The sequence below is a fragment of the Oncorhynchus tshawytscha genome, linkage group LG19, assembly GCF_018296145.1.
Source record: "Oncorhynchus tshawytscha isolate Ot180627B linkage group LG19, Otsh_v2.0, whole genome shotgun sequence".
Classification (NCBI taxonomy): domain Eukaryota; kingdom Metazoa; phylum Chordata; class Actinopteri; order Salmoniformes; family Salmonidae; genus Oncorhynchus; species Oncorhynchus tshawytscha.
The window spans coordinates 47212559-47231569 of NC_056447.1; the positions used below are offsets into that span (position 1 = coordinate 47212559).

At 44.3% G+C, this 19011-nt stretch overlaps 1 protein-coding gene across 1 annotated transcript in view; it reads right to left on the reverse strand.

The window, feature by feature from the left end:
• lrriq1 (leucine-rich repeats and IQ motif containing 1) overlaps positions 1-19011 on the reverse strand; it is a 42927-nt gene that overhangs the window by 17349 nt on the left and 6567 nt on the right. The window contains exons 5-16 of the mRNA XM_024380088.2: positions 16862-16989; positions 15659-15732; positions 13398-13491; positions 9614-9799; positions 7549-8055; positions 6988-7180; positions 5977-6102; positions 5279-5386; positions 4388-4521; positions 4041-4196; positions 3764-3852; positions 2804-2905 (exon numbers count right to left, since the gene is read on the reverse strand). Coding sequence (XP_024235856.2) covers positions 2804-2905; positions 3764-3852; positions 4041-4196; positions 4388-4521; positions 5279-5386; positions 5977-6102; positions 6988-7180; positions 7549-8055; positions 9614-9799; positions 13398-13491; positions 15659-15732; positions 16862-16989 — 1897 coding nt within the window. The remainder of the gene's footprint in view (positions 1-2803; positions 2906-3763; positions 3853-4040; positions 4197-4387; positions 4522-5278; positions 5387-5976; positions 6103-6987; positions 7181-7548; positions 8056-9613; positions 9800-13397; positions 13492-15658; positions 15733-16861; positions 16990-19011) is intronic.

Genomic DNA, 19011 nt, shown 5'->3' on the forward strand with positions numbered 1-19011 from the left:
TCCTGTCTGGTCCAGCGACGGTGGGTTTGTGTCCATAGGCGACGTTGTTGCCAGTCCTGTCTGGTCCAGCGACGGTGGGTTTGTGTCCATAGGAGACGTTGTCGCCGGTGATGTCTGGTGAGGACCTGCCTTACAACAGGCCTACAAGCCCTCAGTCCAGCCTCTCTCTATTGTGCATAGTCTGGGAACTGATGGAGGGATTGTGCGTTCCTGGTGTAACTCGGGCAGTTGTTGTTGCCATCACAGTACAGACATTGCAATGTATTGCCCTGGCCACATCTGCAGTCCTCATGCCTCCTTGCAGCATGCCTAAGGCACGTTCACACAGATAAGCAGGGACCCTGTGAATCTTTCTTGTGGTGTTTTTCAGAGTCAGTAGAAAGGCTTCTTTAGTGTCCTAAGTTTTTGTAACTGTGACCTTAATTACCTACCGTCTGTAAGCTGTTTAGTGTCTTAACGACCGTTCCACAAGTGCATGTTCATTAATTGTTTATGGTTCATTGAACAAGCATGGGAAACTGTTCAAACCCTTTACAATGAAGATCTGTGAAGTTATTTAGATTTTTACGAATTATCCTTGAAGGACAGGGTCCTGAAGGACAGGGTTTAGACATATTTTAAATGGTTTTAATTTCATACATTTGAGTAGAATGTCCTTTTAAAAACTCACCAGAGCTGAAATTCTCAGGCCATCTACAGTACATAACAATTGTCGTCCCCCCCCCCAACACTGCTACAACATTTTCCAGGGCCCTGGTCAAAAGTAGTGCACTATATAGGAAATAAAGGGCCATTTCAAACACAGCCTTGGATTTGGGAGTTGACTACCCTGTTCCGACCTCCTCCCCGTGCCCCTCCTCACCCCATCTCCCCCCACCCCCTCATTGGGTTTCTGATCTGACTTAGGGGAACTCTGTAAAAAGCGTAACCCAAACCCACTGGGGTTCTGGACTGGAGCAGCTCCCGCTGCCTTTTTACGGGGGCCTGGGCTGGGCTGTTGTGCGGCTGGAGTAGAGGCGTGCTGGCCGGGGTCTGGCTCTAGGTCAGTGGGATTTCTGAGTCTCTCTCCATCGGCTGGCCTGTGCTGGGTTGCCTCCCCTCTCCTCTGCCTCCCCTGGTGCTGACCTGTGGAAAGCACCCCCTCAGATCCATCCCAAGCTAGCGCCCCGGGCTCAGCCAGCCAGCCCAGCCGGAGCTCCCCGGCAGGGGCTTACGTTTCAGGCTTCGAGTCAAGCCCCTTCTGGAGGTGATTAGCCCCAAACCCATGACAGATTCTTTCCGAGATATCCGACGCGGCGTGTTTATTTTATCCAGGCTCTTTGTGTGGATGTGCTGGACATGAGTAACCCACTTGAAATGGGTATCGGCTTACGTACCCGGAGAGAGGGGAGCAGGGCCGGGGAGCTGCCGCAAAGTGTTTCAAGAAAGGAGGAGAAAATATTTCCCCTCTCTCTTTTTGGACCTATCTGTATTGTTAAACTGGTCTGTGTGGGCACTGGTCTGTGTGGGCAGACGGTGCATGGAGGGAGAGAGAAGTACATACATAGTCTAAACAAACAAACCAACTCACCCACCTAGCCTCCCTTCCCAAACAGACCAACTCACCCACCTAGCCTCCCTTCCCCAACAAACCAACTCACCCACCTAGCCTCCCTTCCCCAACAAACCAACTCACCCACCTAGCCTCCCTTCCCCAACAAACCAACTCACCCATCTAGCCTCCCTTCCCCAACAAACCAACTCACCCATCTAGCCTCCCTTCCCCAACAAACCAACTCACCCATCTAGCCTCCCTTCCCTTCCCAAACAAACCAACTCACCCATCTAGTCTCCCTTCCCCAACAAACCAACTCACCCATCTAGCCTCCCTTCCCAAACAAACCAACTCACCCACCTAGCCTCGCTACCTTAACAAACCAACTCACCCACTTAGCCTCCCTTCCCCAAAAAACCGACTCACCCTCCTAGCCTCACTACCCCAAAAAACCAACTCACCCTCCTAGCCTCACTACCCCAACAAACCAACTCACCCTCCTAGCCTCACTACCCCAACAAATCAACTCACCCTCCTAGCCTCACTACCCCAACAAACCAAATCACCCTCCTAGCCTCACTACCCCAACAAAGCAACCAACTCACCCTCCTAGCCTCACTACCCCAACAAACCAACCAACTCACCCTCCTAGCCTCACTACCCCAACAAACCCACCAACCAACCAACTCACCCAAACCAAGAGACTACTACTACCCCTCACAAAACTATTTATGTCTAAGACAAGAGGCCTTCAGTTTGTTCAGTCTGGAACCCCTCAGTGCCCTACCTCCCCAGTACTTAACTCAATTTCACACTTCAAGTCATCTACAAAGCCCTGCTGAAACACAATCATCTTGTTTATCATCCGTCATCCCAAACTACTTCATGTCCCACTATTTACCACCGTTCATGTGCCTTCAATTTGGTCACCGGTCCGTAATCTCTAAGCGTTTCTATTTAATACACGAAGCAGTCGTACTTACTTCCTCCAGATAGTAAACGTCTTATATTGAAAGCACTAAAACACGCACATACATAAGCATGGCTCTATGAGCTGCAGTATACATTTGTGTGGGATTGAAGTATGCTGCATCAAGTACATTTTGATGTTTTTTAAATACGTAAAAATTGTCGCCATCTCATTTAAGGTTAATGAGGTAGCCTAAATGCATGGTAATACACAGTACAGTTGGCTGGGCTAGGTTTGTCTCAGCTCAGTAATGTGATAAGACTATATTACTGTTGTGTCTAGTGTTGTCTGAGTCCTACCTTTAATGTAGTCTCTCCTCTCTGGAGAGGGCTTCTTTGGTGCTTCCATAGGGGCATGCTGGTTGCTATGGTTCCTGAAAAGGGCCAGGCGTACAGTTGGGTCTAGAAGAAAGAAAGAGAGACAGAGAGATAGAATGAGAGAGAGAGACAGAATGAGAGAGAAAGAGAGAGAATGAGAGAAAGAGAGAGAGAGAGACAGAATGAGAGAGAAAGAGAGAGACAGAGAGATAGAATGAGAGAGAAAGAGAGAAAGAGAGAGTCTAACATTAAACCCACAGCATCCAGAAAATAACCTTTGGGTTCTGATAAACTCACAGCAGAGACCCTTCATGACATGCAGAGAACCTAACACTATGCATTCCCTACTTGGGCAGATGACAGTTGAAACAAGCCTGTGTGGCAGACAGAGAGAAAGATAACTGGATCTAGCGCTCTGGTACTGTACAGTCATGCTCTAACAATCCTGATCAACGACCAGCCTCACTCTGTCTGTCTACTCTACTTGGACGTGGCACTACTACCGACCCGACGACCGACCAGTGTTTGAGATGAGGTCACATTTCGGTGTAGCCGCGGTAACCCATGCAGAGTAATGAAAACCGTCTCCGGGACGATGGCTCGGAGAGAGCGTCTGGTTGGTTAGAACTAAGGGAAGGGAAAGCCACCAGTTGGTTTGGTTAATTTCCTGTAAGGGCTCTCTGACTGGGACCAATAGGAGATGACAGGGCCAGACCTCTGTTACCTCTGCTGTCTGTTACAGCTGATTAACATACACAAGGAGGAAAGGCTCAATGCTGCTAACGTGGCAATATAGTCTTAAAAAATAGAGGAGAAAGGAGAGCCTAGACGAGGTAGGTTCTAGGGGGGTTTGGTTCAGTAATAGTTGCTCAAGCCAGTTGGACATCTTTAAATAGTAAATAGGTTCCAAATTTAAATAAACTTCAACTGATTTATGCAGACCCAATAGTTTTCTTTGCCTCTGCTTCTTAGACTTCATCTTCTGAGCTCTCTTCAGCATCATCAGAGCAGTGTGGCTGTCTCTGAACCCCCTGGGGAGACAATGACACACATGTCACACGCTGAATCTAAAACATCCTCACTACAACACTCACACACTGACAGTGACAAACAGCTTTTGTCCCATTAGGGTACAGCATACAGGACAGAGTTGGGGATTTTGTTCTAAATTTGGCAGAAATGTACCCAAAATATTCCCCCTCTTTGCAACTCTACTTACCACTCCTCCAGAATCTTCTCTGATCTCTCAGAAAGACCACTGAGCCCTGACACAGAAGCAGGAGATCTCTCAGAAAGACCACCGAGCCCTGACACAGAAGCAGGAGATCTCTCAGAAAGACCACTGAGCACTGACGCAAAGACAGGAGATTTAGTTCTGAAATAAATTGGAGGAAAAAACACACTCTCAATCTTGATCTTATTTGGAAACAATAGTTTATGAAGGCACTTTCATTGGTGATTAGTAAGGAAGCAAGCCTTCACTTGTGGCATCCATGTTGGCTTTGTGAGAACTACCTACCGGTAGATTAAAATGTGTCAGCCATGATGGCTCAATCAGTTTCCTACCTGCTGATGCTGTCAAGGGAAACTCTATGCTCAGCAGGCTCTGCTCTCTCCCCACCCATCCAGGCCTGCTTGGGCTTCCACAGAAGAACAGGTGGGCTGGTCTGCTGGTTGGCATCTGGATGATTCAGAGGACGCTGAAATACACAGTCAGAAGAGAGAAGGTTGTTATCATGTACTGTAGCATTATATCAAAGAAGAAACGTGTTCAGGTGTTCTTAATGTTTTGCAATGGTAAAAGGAGTGATCGTCAGCTAATCATGAAGAACAGACTATTGTTGACCCTGGCACTATGGGAGCAAGCGCAGTGCTTCCCCTAATTAACAGGAAATGTGAGGGTCGAACACCTAAAACACAACCTTCCAAGAAGTTTGCCCTTTTCTAAATAGTCTAAATGAGAATAGGAATTACAGAGTGTACATTAAGATCCAGCGTTTCCATTCCCAGAAGACCCTAAAGTCAAAGTCACAAATTAAGTAGTCTTAAAAACATTTTAAAACCCTCTCCCTCCTCTCTGTCGAAGTGGTGAAATAGTTTATCCACCCCTTTGGAGATCACGTTAGCTAGTGTTAAAACATTAAGGCCTGCCTGGCGTGGAGGCAGCTGCCCCCCTCCAGCGAGCGCCAAGCAGAGCGGCTAGCTAAGGTGATATAGAGTCCTGCCTGCAACACTCATCCAAAGCAAAGAGCCAGGGAGAGATATCTAAGGAAAGAAAAAGGGCCCTGGCTCGTTTGAAAAATGACATCTGCTGATGATGCATAGGGTATTTCAGGCCTCCTAAAAGTAATAGTGTTTTTCAAGGTAATACATTTGAGGATTAATCAGTGAGAGCTGTGGTGGGTCCTGGAGGACTTTTTTCTTTTTTGGGGGTGGGGTTTCAGTGCTGTGTGTTACCTTTGGACCAAGTAGCTGGTCTGGGAACGGAGGAGGATGAAGGAGGGTTTTGGGAGGTGAATCGTCAGACAGCAGCGAAGTCATCATCCAGTCTCTCTCTAGTGCCATCTATTTACAAGCCAAAGGAGATGAGAATCACCTTTAGCGTGACACAACAACATTAACAGACTACCGCACCGGACATCAAGGTTTTTCTATTCCCTCCAAGGGTTTGGTGGTGAAGTGACTTTAAAGTAAACAGCAGATCATCATGTGATAGAGGTTTTGTTATGTTTAAATATTTGAGATGAGTGCTTCACGCATGCACGCACGCACGCACACACGTGAACGAACACACACACACACACACACACACACACACACACACACACACACACACACACACACACATTCTCAAGTGGATGGCATTTGAAGAGGACAGAGGGCAAGTGAACTTGTGGATGATGAAAGAATAGCTAAAATGCCATTTATCATGTAGAATCTTCCAGTTTCCCCTGGCCTCAGTATAATGGGCAGTGTTCTTTAATAATCCTAATCCCCAGGGAATAGCCGAGTAGATGAGTGAGAGGAGTAGGGGAAAGGGTAAACGTGCCGGTCTCCATTTTTCTGGGGGGCAAGGTCAACTTGATAGGGGGGTTGAGGTTCAGACCAGTCAACCCAGAGAGAGTCAGTCTGTAAAGTTTGTACCTACTGCCTACCTCATCAAAGACAAATTCATCCACGTTCACCTCCTCGAAGGCCTCGTGATCCCCGGGGTTGAAGCCCCGAGCCTGGGCCAGAGCAGCAGCCAGCCTCCTCCTCAGGGTGAAGCCTCTCCAAACCGCCTGGAGGAACGAAGGTACCAGAGGAAGAGCCATGAATCACAGACAAAGTTAAATATTGTGTGTTATCCCATTAGGAAGATAAAACATGTTAACCTCTGTTTAATTGCTGAGTGATCTGCTGTTTGAACTCTATGTGACTTGGGCGCTAGGAGACAAATGGAGCGCCAGCAAGGGTTCTAAATCCTCAGAATTCCCAAAGGGATGACTTCACAAAGTGAGCGGTGCTGGAATCTGGAATCCTCACCGCTCCCACTACTGCAAAACTCTGGAATTTGATTAATCATTTTATCCCCCCACTGCCAAAGACTCCTCAAGGGCCCATCAAGTACAGAGGGAGAGAGAGAGAGAGAGGGGAGAGAGGGATGGGAGAGGAGGAGAAAAGGGGAGAGAGAGAGAGAGGGGAGAGATGGATGGGAGAGGAGGAGAAAAGGGGAGAGAGAGAGGGGAGAGAGGGATGGGAGTGGAGGAGAAAAGGCGAGAGAGAGAGAGAGGGGAGAGGAGGAGAAAAGGGGAGAGAGAGGAGAGGGGACATTTCAAGAGAAGTGTCAGGTAGAATGTTTGATCTATTGAATCATACGATAACCAAATTAAGCCTCAATATCATATAAGATCTGGACATATGATGTCTTTATTATTAATAAATAATATATATTCTCAGAAACATGTTACTGGACCTCTATGACCTATGAGAAATTACATTTCTATAAAAACTGATCAACTCAAACTATCTATTTGTGGTATTGATCGAAGCAAGACAACGATTTCTGAGTAGACAGTCATGTATTTCCATAGAACCGTTTCAAAAACCTGTCAGCATGGCCAGTCCAATAGTTATGATAAAGAGTTCCAGGAAGTCACTAAAAGTTTCCTGTGACCCTGACTTACCTGGATGGCAGTTGCAGCGTAATCTGGTTCCAGACGGCTCTGCTCTGACCCAGTATGGCTGTGTCCTGTGTCTACTCTTCCCCTCTCTCTTCCTCTTCTTCCTCCTTGCTCCTCTCCTGGAGGTGGACGCAGCTGGATCCTCTGACGTCCTCTGTGTCCTCTCCAGTGGCGCTGGATCACCACAGCTGCCATGCTGCTCCGAAAAAAAGACACACAAATAGATACATAATGATATCATACCCTCAATCTCTTTGACCATGGGTGCGTCTGAAATAGCACCCTATTCCCTATGGTACATAGGTTGCCATTTAGGATGCAGAACACACATTTATTTCTGTCCAAACATCTGGCTTGCAGAGACTCCAGAAGAGGAATCCAGCCTGTCTCGAACAAGCTTATATCAAAGATACAGCCTTTTTAATGATGACTGTGTGTCAGAGTGAATATGATGTTCAACATCAATCAACTGGAGGACACTCTAATGATGACAAATGCTCATTGGCAGAAACTAATAAAAGTAGAGAAACTATGAAAGAATTCATGAGTGAGGGAACACTTTACTTTTTGAGGTCCAGCTTGATGTGAGCTTTGGGGAAGGGTGAACTGCTGGGCTTGGCAGTGGCATGGGACGTTTTTTCCTCGGAGAAGGTAGAGCTGGAACTTGTGTAGCTAGCTGGCGTTGCTGGCTTCAACTCGGGCCTAGTGGACACAGTCCCTAGACTGCTGAATGATCTGTATGCTGGGGGCTGAGGCTGCTTTTCACTGTTGTCATTGGCTGGGCTGATGAGGGGAACCATATGTGGCCAGGTGTTTGTGTTGCCACAGGACTTATTTTCAGGTTGCTTCCTGTTCATGACACCACCATGTCTGTCCATACCCTCTACATCGGACTTTTCGGCAGGGATCCTGCTAACCCTGGAGGTGTCACTCCTGTGACTGTCATCTTGTTTGTCGGTGATGCTGGTGTCTCCATATTCGTGAGCGTATCTGTGCTCCTCAGCCAGATGTACAGCTTCATCATGGAGCTGGAGGGAGAGCCTCAGAGCATCCAGGGGAGGGAGAGCACCGCTGCGCACACACAAACACATGCACACGTTCATATGAAGATCACATAACATTGGATGTTGTTCTAGGTTGTGTAACATACATTCCGTCCTCTCTCATACGAGGCCTACCAGATAAGCAATGGCTAACGTAGATACAAATGTCTGATGAATACCTACAAAAACAACAACACCTTTTTCATATTTGATCACCTAGTATCTGCATTGAAAAAATGGCTTACTTTTGGGCTGCAACAGGCTTGCCTTCACAGAGGGTCTATGGGTGTCAGTTCTGTAATCCCATATAATGTCTCTTTCATAGAGGGGATTAAGTTGGTACAAAGCCACCTCAATGGAAACTTAACGAGTCTATTAGCAACGCTTGGATCCGCTTCCCCCAATCTATCTAAGACCCTCAGGGCTACTCATGGCTACTGGGTACACAGTATACGAACCTACACGGCCTGCCCACTAGCCTGAACAAGCCTTGTCTTCACAATGCCCCTGCTATTCAGCTAGAAGGGGGGTAAAGAGGGTGACCATATAGACAGTGACCTCGATTTCTCCTCCTCGTATCTGCCAGTTCACCACAGGGTCGAGGGGAAGGTGAGAAAATATACACTGTTTCGTATCTTTAAAGTCCCATTTAAGGTTGGATAAATAATAATTTATGCTATTAAACAATGAAGTTCATATTGTTTTGGCAGAGTGAAATGGGACCTGTGGAGGGCAGTTATAAATCAAATACCTGCTGTCCTGGGGCTACTAGCTACCACAGTTCAAGCACATGATGGAACTGGAATGATACATTTGAATGGAAACTAACTGGGATTCATTCAGAAAGGTACTTCGACCCATTTACACTATGTGAAATGAGGACGGCAATGTAACACTACAGATACACTGTCAATACACATAGAAACTTATAGAGAAAGTAAGGACATTTCAGATGAAATACCTTTAATTTCTCTCGGCAGTGTTGTAAAACTTTACACAGCAGGGTAAACCCCAGGATGTCGACATCATTTTACCAGCTTTACTAGACAGGCCTGAGCCACAGCCAGACTCTTCACCTCTCTAGACCTTGTCTGGCCCTGGGTCGAGACTTGAGCTAGGGGTTAACTGGCTGCGGTGGTCCCTGCCCTGCCCCCAGAAAGGCCCATTGTCCAACGCCCAGAGGGGGTGCATGGAGCATGGACAGGGGTGGAGAGGAGCGCACTGTGGTCCCCCCCGAGCCATGGGACTCCTTGGTCTCACCCATACTACTAGACACCACTGCGTTTCATCTTTTGTGAAACATAATTATGGTGAGGTCAGAAAGATGAGCTGAGGGTTGACCACTGGCCTATATGTTGGTGGTCTGGTCTGTTTAGGGGTGTTAGTTAAGACTAGTGTCCTCAAACTACTTACAAAAACAGCTAAACATTGCCTTTCAGCTTTGGACACCCTGTGTATCAGTTATGCTAATAATACTAATATGCAGGTTAGAGTTTGTCTGTATGACGTTGCTATCCTACAGCATATGTGTAAGCTGAGCTGTCCAGCAGAAAAGCTGACGAGAGTCTGTAGTAAGCTGCATGAACCTGAGTTGTGCCGTGTGGCTGTGCTGCAGTGTGTGGAGCTGCTGGAGCTGTGCCTGACAGAAGGATAGAAAGCTGTTCTGAGGCAGCAGGGCCGTGACTAGTCCAGGACCAGGGAGCACTGGAGAGGAGCCGACAGGCTGCCCGTCTATGGCCTGTAGACCCGGCACAGCCCTCTGCAGACTGGACCTGTGGAAGATAACATGGTGGGTTAATCAATAAAGATCATCGCTGGAGGCTATAGAATACCATACTAGGGTTCATGCTACTTGGTAGCATTTCAAAAAGTCAGGGCCTATACTCAGGGCCAATACTCAAAAAAGTCTACAACTATTTAGGGTGACAATTGCAGTCAGTAAATGTATTTTAAAAATCTCAACACAGTAACTATACCAGCATGTAACTCCAATGTAATAAACACATATGTTTTAGGCCCTGTCATGTAAAGTGCTCTCCATATTCTAAAACACTAAATTGATACATGACCACATAACACAATTACATATTCAACATTGTTAAAGTAGGAATTGTGAATGATCCTGGATTTGATTTGAACTCAAACTGATTATAAAAAATGTAAAGGGTCAACCCATTTTCAGTTCAAATTGATATGCCCCCAACTCGGATGTCTAAAGTGTACTATGATGTGCCAGCCTCAGCTTGTTGTATCCAATAGTTTGTCAGAGAAGTCCTTAGGCAGAGTAGATACACCACCTTGAGAGAGCGAACAGGGATAAAATCCTAAAACGAGTTTGACATTTCAGGCCCAGCAGAATCAAAGCCATTTTGCTCCATGCGAAACAAGAAGTTTGGTTAGAGTCTTGATTTTCTCAAAGCAGAAGAATGTGATGACATGTTGAGCCGCAGATGAAAGACTTTGAGACTAAAGACTGGGCTTCAGGCTCTGGTTTTCTTTGTTTTTGTTGTTATTTTCCTTTTTTTCTCAACCACTAAAAGAGTGAGTGACTTAAGTTGTATCCAATGTATCCCAAATGGCACCCTATTCCCTATGTAGTGCACTGGTCAAAAGTAGTGCACTACATAGGGAATAGGGTGCCATTTGGGACGCAACCCTTAAGCTGAAGCAGCTGATGGTGGCCTGGCTGTGCTGTGAGGGGGATGGCTGCTGAGCTGTGTGTCTATGGGAGAGAGAGGTAACACCGGCCTGAGGCTAAGGATGTGCAAGCTGAGGAATCCCAAAAACTTTGCCAGCAGAGAAAATGGTCTCCAAAGCAAACTGCATGGCCAAATGTGGCCGATCGATGCCAATGCAATGTGAAAATGTAGAAAGAAACACATTAGGAAACGCATACAGTATTACTGAGCCGTGACAATTTACAAATAGAGTACATTTATACAGTATGAATGTTTTCTGTGATATGACAAATCTTTATCTGTAACTAATCTGTAATTATTAGTCTTTATGAAATGTTTAAATGTGAAAGTGTACTTATAAACAACAACTACTACTAACCTAAAGCTATTTATGTTCACAATAAATGTTTGGTTAGTATTTGCTTCTGGTCATTTTACCACAGGCGCTGTTGCTGTCATGACTCTAGGTCACAGGTTGTGCAGTCCACTGTCAGAGTAATGGGGTTTTGATGAGCCCCACCTCACCCCTCTCTTTCTCTCACTCTCTCTCTCACACTCTCATCTCTCTCTCTCTCACACACACACACACACACACACACACACACACACAAACAAGGATTAGATTCCAGCCCTACAGGCTTGTCGTCTGGCCGACCGGACCCTCTTGTAACGAAGCATAAACCATAATAAAGCCTTGATCCTCACATGAGCTCATTGACGTGAGGTGGGCACACACAATGCCTTTCATGGTTAAATGTTTTTGGGTGGAAAAAAACATGCTTTGCAATTACGTGCCATTGGTTATTTGTGTTTAACGTACAAGGTTCAAATGAAAGAACTCAGGAAATTAGCTTAAAATATGTCAGAATGCTGAACAATTTGACCTTCTTGGCTCATTTGAATAAATGTATTTATTAAGCGGAGCCCAGAGCCGTGGACATGCCGCTCCTTCTCTCTCTAACAATACAATGTTCCATCCTGGTCCTAGCTAGGCTCTCCAGCTGCGTCCTTCCCTCCATCCTATCCGTCTTTGTCTCTCTCCGTTTCGAACCTAAACCAACCTGGCTCTATATATTTCATTTAGTGAAGACTTCCTTGAAAACACAGGCTTATAAAAGAGGTCTGATTAATCAGGCAGAGTGCTATCTTCTTCTCCTGGCTCAGGGCTGCTGGAAGTGTATTTCTTAGCAATCTCCATTTGGTGCTTTAGTTGAGTCGGTGTTATCGCTGGACTGGGATGAAAGGGCCAGGGGGAGAGTGGGGAAATACAGGGGGCTAATTCCACTGTTGGCATTGGAGGTTAGGTAAAGTTCATTGGGAATATTTATTCTCCATTGCGGCTAACGGTGGGGCACCACAGGTAATAGAAACCCATATGTCTGGGTGGGTGCTGACTGCAAAAATGTATGTAGATAGAATGCATAATGTGGTGTACAGTACTACTACTGGTTGATTAGAATAACTATTCAGATATACAGTAAAGGTAGTGAAAAATAAGTGTGTTAATCATGGTTCTTTTAAGTGCTCAGTGGCACGTTTTTTACATGACTTGGTCGAGGAAAGGGTAGTAGGCTACTGGTATTATTAAATCCTGTCGTAACAGTTCTTGAGAGATCCAGGCATCATCTTTTAGGATAATGCTATGACTAGACGGACCTTAAAATGTTTTTTTTTTTTTTAATTGTAATTTCACACTTCATAAAAGTTATGCATGGTTTGTCGGTCATAAACTGTTAAGACCACTAATGACCACGTGTAATGCCGAAATGATGAAATCTAGCTAGACTACCGGTAATTGAAGTTAAGTGCTCTAGCTAGCACACATTTTTCATATCAACTCATTTGGACCCCCCACTTAAATGTACATGAGGAAAATGTTTTGGCGCTGTAAGTGAATGAGCAAATTGATATTGAAAACTTAATAGATTTTTCTGTTGAATAAATATTTTGGGAACTACTGACACTCAGTGCTACAGAGGTTGCGCGGTGCGGATATCGCTGGCACGTTGGCTAATCCAATAGCATTCCCAGATTGCTAGGCTAATCCTGGGATGTGGACAGGAAGCACTTGTGTTCTGGTGGAATGTTTATTCTACCTTAGTCACCACAGCCAACATCCTCCTCCAGACTGGGCTCACGTTCTGCGACAGGAGGGATTATATGAAATGGCAGTGACTTGGTATTCCCGTTGGTATGTAACCTAACTTCTTACATACGCCCCAGCAGGGATATTCCAGAACAAAGCTAGAGAAGTTAATTGTGTTTGTCTGTCTCTCTACACAGCCATTTTAAAACCATTTTAATTACATTTTTCAACTAATCGTTGCAATGTTGATGACTGGGAATGTATTGTATGTACCACAGGAGATTGGTGGAGCATTAATTAGGGAGAACAGGCTTGTGGTAATGACTGGAGTGGAATAGGTGGAATGGTATCAAATACATCAAACGCATGGTTTCCAGATGTTTGATGCCATTCCATTTGCTCCGTTACGGCCATTATTATGAGCCGTTCTCCCCTCAACAGCCTCCACTGTTATGTACCTGTTATGATGCAGCGTCCAAGTACAATGTTACCGTATAAGGTGATGTGTGTATGACAACATTGCTTTCTCCCACGGGTGCAAGCAACCCAGGGCTTGTCGCTCATACATATTCACATATTTTGTGTTTCTCATTGGGCTTGCCCTACCTCCACATGGACTCTTGCTGAAGGGGATTCCCAGTGAGATGGACCTCTCGGAGGAGTGGACATCCCTGCAGACTCTCACACAGGTTCTGCAGCTCTACAACAGTCAGGCAGAGCAGCAAAGGCCTGAGCTTATGGTTTTACATCGCACAGAGGCAGAGCAGCAGAGGCCTGAGCTTATGGTTTTATATCGCACAGAGGCAGAGCAGCAGAGGCCTGAGCTTATGGTTTTACATCGCACAGAGGCAGAGCAGCAGAGGCCTGAGCTTATGGTTTTACATCGCACAGAGGCAGAGCAGCAGAGGCCTGAGCTTATAGTTTTCCCTGTCTATATATCACTATTGCTGGTACCTGATCTTGTTATGGAGACTGTATCTTTATCTACTGCTGGATCCCCTGACATTTACTGGATGAAGGTGCATCGCATTCCCCAGATGTGTGACATTATGCATATCGTATACATACAGTGCCTTGCGAAAGTATTCGGCCCCCTTGAACTTTGCGACCTTTTGCCACATTTCAGGCTTCAAACATAAAGATATAAAACTGTATTTTTTTTTCTGAAGAATCAACAACAAGTGGGACACAATCATGAAGTGGAACGACATTTATTGGATATTTCAAACTTTTTTAACAAATCAAAAACTGAAAAATTGGGCGTGCAAAATTATTCAGCCCCCTTAAGTTAATACTTTGTAGCGCCACCTTTTGCTGCGATTACAGCTGTAAGTCGCTTGGGGTATGTCTCTATCAGTTTTGCACATCGAGAGACTGACATTTTTTTCCCATTCCTCCTTGCAAAACAGCTCGAGCTCAGTGAGGTTGGATGGAGAGCATTTGTGAACAGCAGTTTTCAGTTTTTTCCACAGATTCTCGATTGGATTCAGGTCTGGACTTTGACTTGGCCATTCTAACACCTGGATATGTTTATTTTTTAACCATTCCATTGTAGATTTTGCTTTATGTTTTGGATCATTGTCTTGTTGGAAGACAAATCTCCGTCCCAGTCTCAGGTCTTTTGCAGACTCTATCAGGTTTTCTTCCAGAATGGTCCTGTATTTGGCTCCATCCATCTTCCCATCAATTTTAACCATCTTCCCTGTCCCTGCTGAAGAAAAGCAGGCCCAAACCATGATGCTGCCACCACCATGTTTGACAGTGGGGATGGTGCGTTCAGGGTGATGAGCTGTGTTGCTTTTACGCCAAACGTTCAATTTTGGTTTCATCTGACCAGAGCACCTTCTTCCACATGTTTGGTGTGTCTCCCAGGTGGCTTGTGGCAAACTTTAAATGACACTTTTTATGGATATCTTTAAGAAATGGCTTTCTTCTTGCCACTCTTCTATAAAGGCCAGATTTGTGCAATATACGACTGATTGTTGTCCTATGGACAGAGTCTCCCACCTCAGCTGTAGATCTCTGCAGTTCATCCAGAGTGATCATGGGCCTCTTGGCTGCATCTCTGATCAGTCTTCTCCTTGTATGAGCTGAAAGTTTAGAGGGACGGCCAGGTCTTGGTAGATTTGCAGTGGTCTGATACTCCTTCCATTTCAATATTATCGCTTGCACAGTGCTCCTTGGGATGTTTAAAGCTTGGGAAATCTTTTTGTATCCAAATCCGGCTTTAAACTTCTTCACAACAGTATCTCGGACCTGCCTGGTGTGTTCCTTGTTCTTCATGATGCTCTCTGCGCTTTTAACGGACCTCTGAGACTATCACAGTGCAGGTGCATTTATACGGAGACTTGATTACACACAGGTGGATTGTATTTATCATCATTAGTCATTTAGGTCAACATTGGATCATTCAGAGCTCCTCACTGAACTTCTGGAGAGAGTTTGCTGCACTGAAAGTAAAGGGGCTGAATAATTTTGCACGCCCAATTTTTCAGTTTTTGATTTGTTAAAAAAGTTTGAAATATCCAATAAATGTCGTTCCACTTCATGATTGTGTCCCACTTGTTGTTGATTCTTCACAAAAAAATACAGTTTTATATCTTTATGTTTGAAGCCTGAAATGTGGCAAAAGGTCGCAAAGTTCAAGGGGTGCCAAATACTTTCGCAAGGCACTGTAGGTATTACCATAGATCCACACTTAAAATGCTCCCTCTCACTCACATAGAGAGGCACATAGCAGAATAATATGAATGGAATGGCATGAAACTACAGTATGTAAATGAAATAACAACATGACAACTGAAATATTTGGATCAAAAGATTTTGGGACATCAAAGGTTACATTTAAAAAAATAATAAACTATTACCTAAGAGGCAGTTGTCTCTGATGTCCAGCTTCTCCAGTGACACAAAATGACACAGTGATGGCAGTTGGGTTATACTGCAAAGCACAAATTAGAAAATACATGTAAAACACTGTAATGGAATACTGTAATTTATACAGTACTTTTAGGTATTATCAACAGTAAAAAAAATAACTTGTTACTTCAGCATACTGTATATTATAGTGCATTTTGGGAAAAGTGCTGTATTTCGAATGGTACTGTAATTCCATCCCACAGAAAACAGTATCTTTGGAGCGCCAAAAACCTTTTGACCATTAGTGGGTGAATGGTATTTCTGTTTCTGTCTCATTAACATATTTTGAGGCGTGTCTTGTAAGAGCCTATATTTGTTGCACCCATGAGTGAGAATGCTGTACCAATTTAACTCCTATGTGGTTATAGTGCCCCATGACATTTAAAATGTATAGGGGACAGATTTGAGTGGCATCAAGACCTAAAACTTAAATGGTTGAGCATTTTGCCATGTCCTTCAGGTCTGTGTTGCTCTGTAGTCGCTGCCAGTTTGGAAGCTTTTGTTAAGGCCTCTAGATGTGCAAATGATATAAAACACAAAATATTCATTAATGTACTGTAATGTGTAAACACTTTACCTAGCCCAATTACAGTAAAATACTGTGAAATACAAACCCCTCATCTCAATGAATTTCAATCATTCATCAATTAATTCATTCCGATTACGATAGCATTTACTTTTTTACAGTATATTACAGTCAATTTTACAGTATTGTACTGTGTATCATTACAGAGTACTTGCTTTGATACCGTATTTATATTAAAGTGGGTGCACTGTAATATGAAATACCGAAATTTACTCGCCACCGAGCTGCCTGCAAGATACTGTTAAATTCATGGCAAGCCCTTTACAGTGTATTTACCAATCATTCAGCAACATTACATTGGCTTTCTTAAATCTTACAAATGTTATCACAAACACTGAATTACTTACATGTAGCTAGTACAATCTAAACTGGCCTAGTCATTGGCATTGGATACACTGGATTTTTTAAAAATCCTTTATTTAACCATAGAAGTCACATTGAGATTTACATAACCTTTTTGTTTTGTTTTTAAGTGAGCCCAGGCCAAGAGAGCAGCATACATATAGTTACACAACACAACATAAAACATAACAATGGCATCAGATGGAATGCCATGTGATGTTACCTGTTTTGGGCCCCAGAGAGGAGCTGCATCAGGGGGAGCCAGCAGGCTGTCAGGCCCTCCAGTGAGGAGATGCTGTTGTCCTCCAGATGGAGCTCCACCAGGAGGACCTGGTTCCTCAGACTGGGTAGCTGGGGGACAGAGAAAGGGGCAGGAGGGAGGTAGAGAGACCGACAGCGAGAGAGATAAGGAGAGAGAGACACAGAGAGACAGAGAAAGATAAAGAAAGAAAGAGAGACAGAAAAAGAGAAAGAGAGTGATAGAGTGAGTTTACCTACAGTGGCAAGAAAAAGTATGTGAACCCTTTGGATTTCTGCATAAATTAGTCATAAAATTTGATCTGATCTTCATCTTAGTCACAACAATAGACAAACACAGTCTGCTTGAACTAATAACACACAAATTATTGTATTTTTCATGGCCATATTGAATACATCATTTAAACGTTCACAGTGTAGGTTGGAAAAAGTATGTGAACCCCTAGGCTAATGACTTCTCCAAAAGCTAATTGGAGTCAGGAGTCAGCTAACCTGGAGTCCAACAATGAGACGAGATTGGAGATGTTGATTAGAGCTGCCCTGTCCTATAATAAACACTCACAAAATTTGAGTTTGCTATTCACAAGAAGCATTGCCTGATGTGAACCATGCCTCAAACAAAAGAGATCTCAGAAGACCTAAGATTAAGAATTTTTGATTTGCATAAAGCTGGAAAGGGTTACAAAAGTATCTCTAAAAGCCTTGATGTTCATCTGTCCACAGTAAGACAAATTGTCTATAAATGGAGAAAGTTCAGCACTGTTGCTACTTTCCCTAGGAATTGCTGTCCTGCAAAGATGACTGAAAGAGCACAGTGCATAATGCTCAATGAGGTTAAGAAGAATCCTAGCGTGTCAGCTGAAGATTTACAGAAATCTCTGGAACATGGTAACATCTCTGTTGACGAGTCTACAGTACGTAAAACACTAAACAAGAATGGTGTTCATGGGAGGACACCACGGAAGAAGCCACTGCTGTCCAAAAAAAACATTGGCGCACGTCTGAAGTTCACAAAAGAGCACCTGGATGTTTTACAGCTCATCTGGCAAAATATTCTGTGGACAGATTAAACTAAAGTTGAGTTGTTTGGAAGCAACACACAACACTATTTGTAGAGAAAAAAAAGTCACAGCACACCAACATCAAAACATCATCCCAACTGTAAAGTATGGTGGAGGGAGCATCATGGTTTGGGGTTGCTTTGCTGCCTAAGGGCCTGGACAGCTTGCTATCATCAACGGAAAAATAATTCCCAAGTTTATCAAGACAATTTGCAGGAGAATGTAAGCCTATCTGTCCGCCAATTGAAGCTCAACAGAAGTTGGGTGATGCAACAGGACAACGACCCAAAACACAGAGATAAATCAACAACAGAATGGCCTCAACAGAAGAAAATACGCCTTCTGGAGTGGCCCAGTCAGAGTCCTGACCTCAACCCGATTTAAAATGCTGCGGCATGACCTCGAGAGCGGCTTCACACCAGACATCGTAAGAATATTGCTGAACTGAAACAGTTTTGTAGATATGAATGGTCCAAAATTCCTCCTAACCGTTGTGCAGGTATGATTCGCAACTACAGAAAACATTTGGTTGAGGTTATTGCTGCCAAAGGAGGTTCAACCAGTTATTAAATCCAAGGGTTCACATACTTTTCCCACCCTGCACTGTGAATGTTTACATGGTGTGTTCAATAAAGACATGAAAACGTATACTTGTTTGTGTGTAATTAGTTTAAGCAGACCGTGTTTGTCTATTGTTGTGACTTAGATGAAGATCAAATCAGATTTTATGACTAATTTATGCAGAAATCCAGATAATTCCAAAGGGTTCACATACTTGTTTTTGCCACTGTAGCTACTGGTGCTGCTGACAGGTACTACTGGTTCTGCTGACAGGCACTACCGGTGATGCTGACAGGCACCACTGCTGCTGCTGACAGGCACTACTGGTGCTGCTGACAGGTACTACTGATGCTGCAGATAGGTACTATTGGTGCTGCTGACAGGCACTACTGGTGCTGCTGATAGATACTATTGTTGCTGCTGACAGGTAATACTGGTGCTGCTGACAGATACTATTGGTGCTGATAACATATACCATTGGTGCTGCTGACAG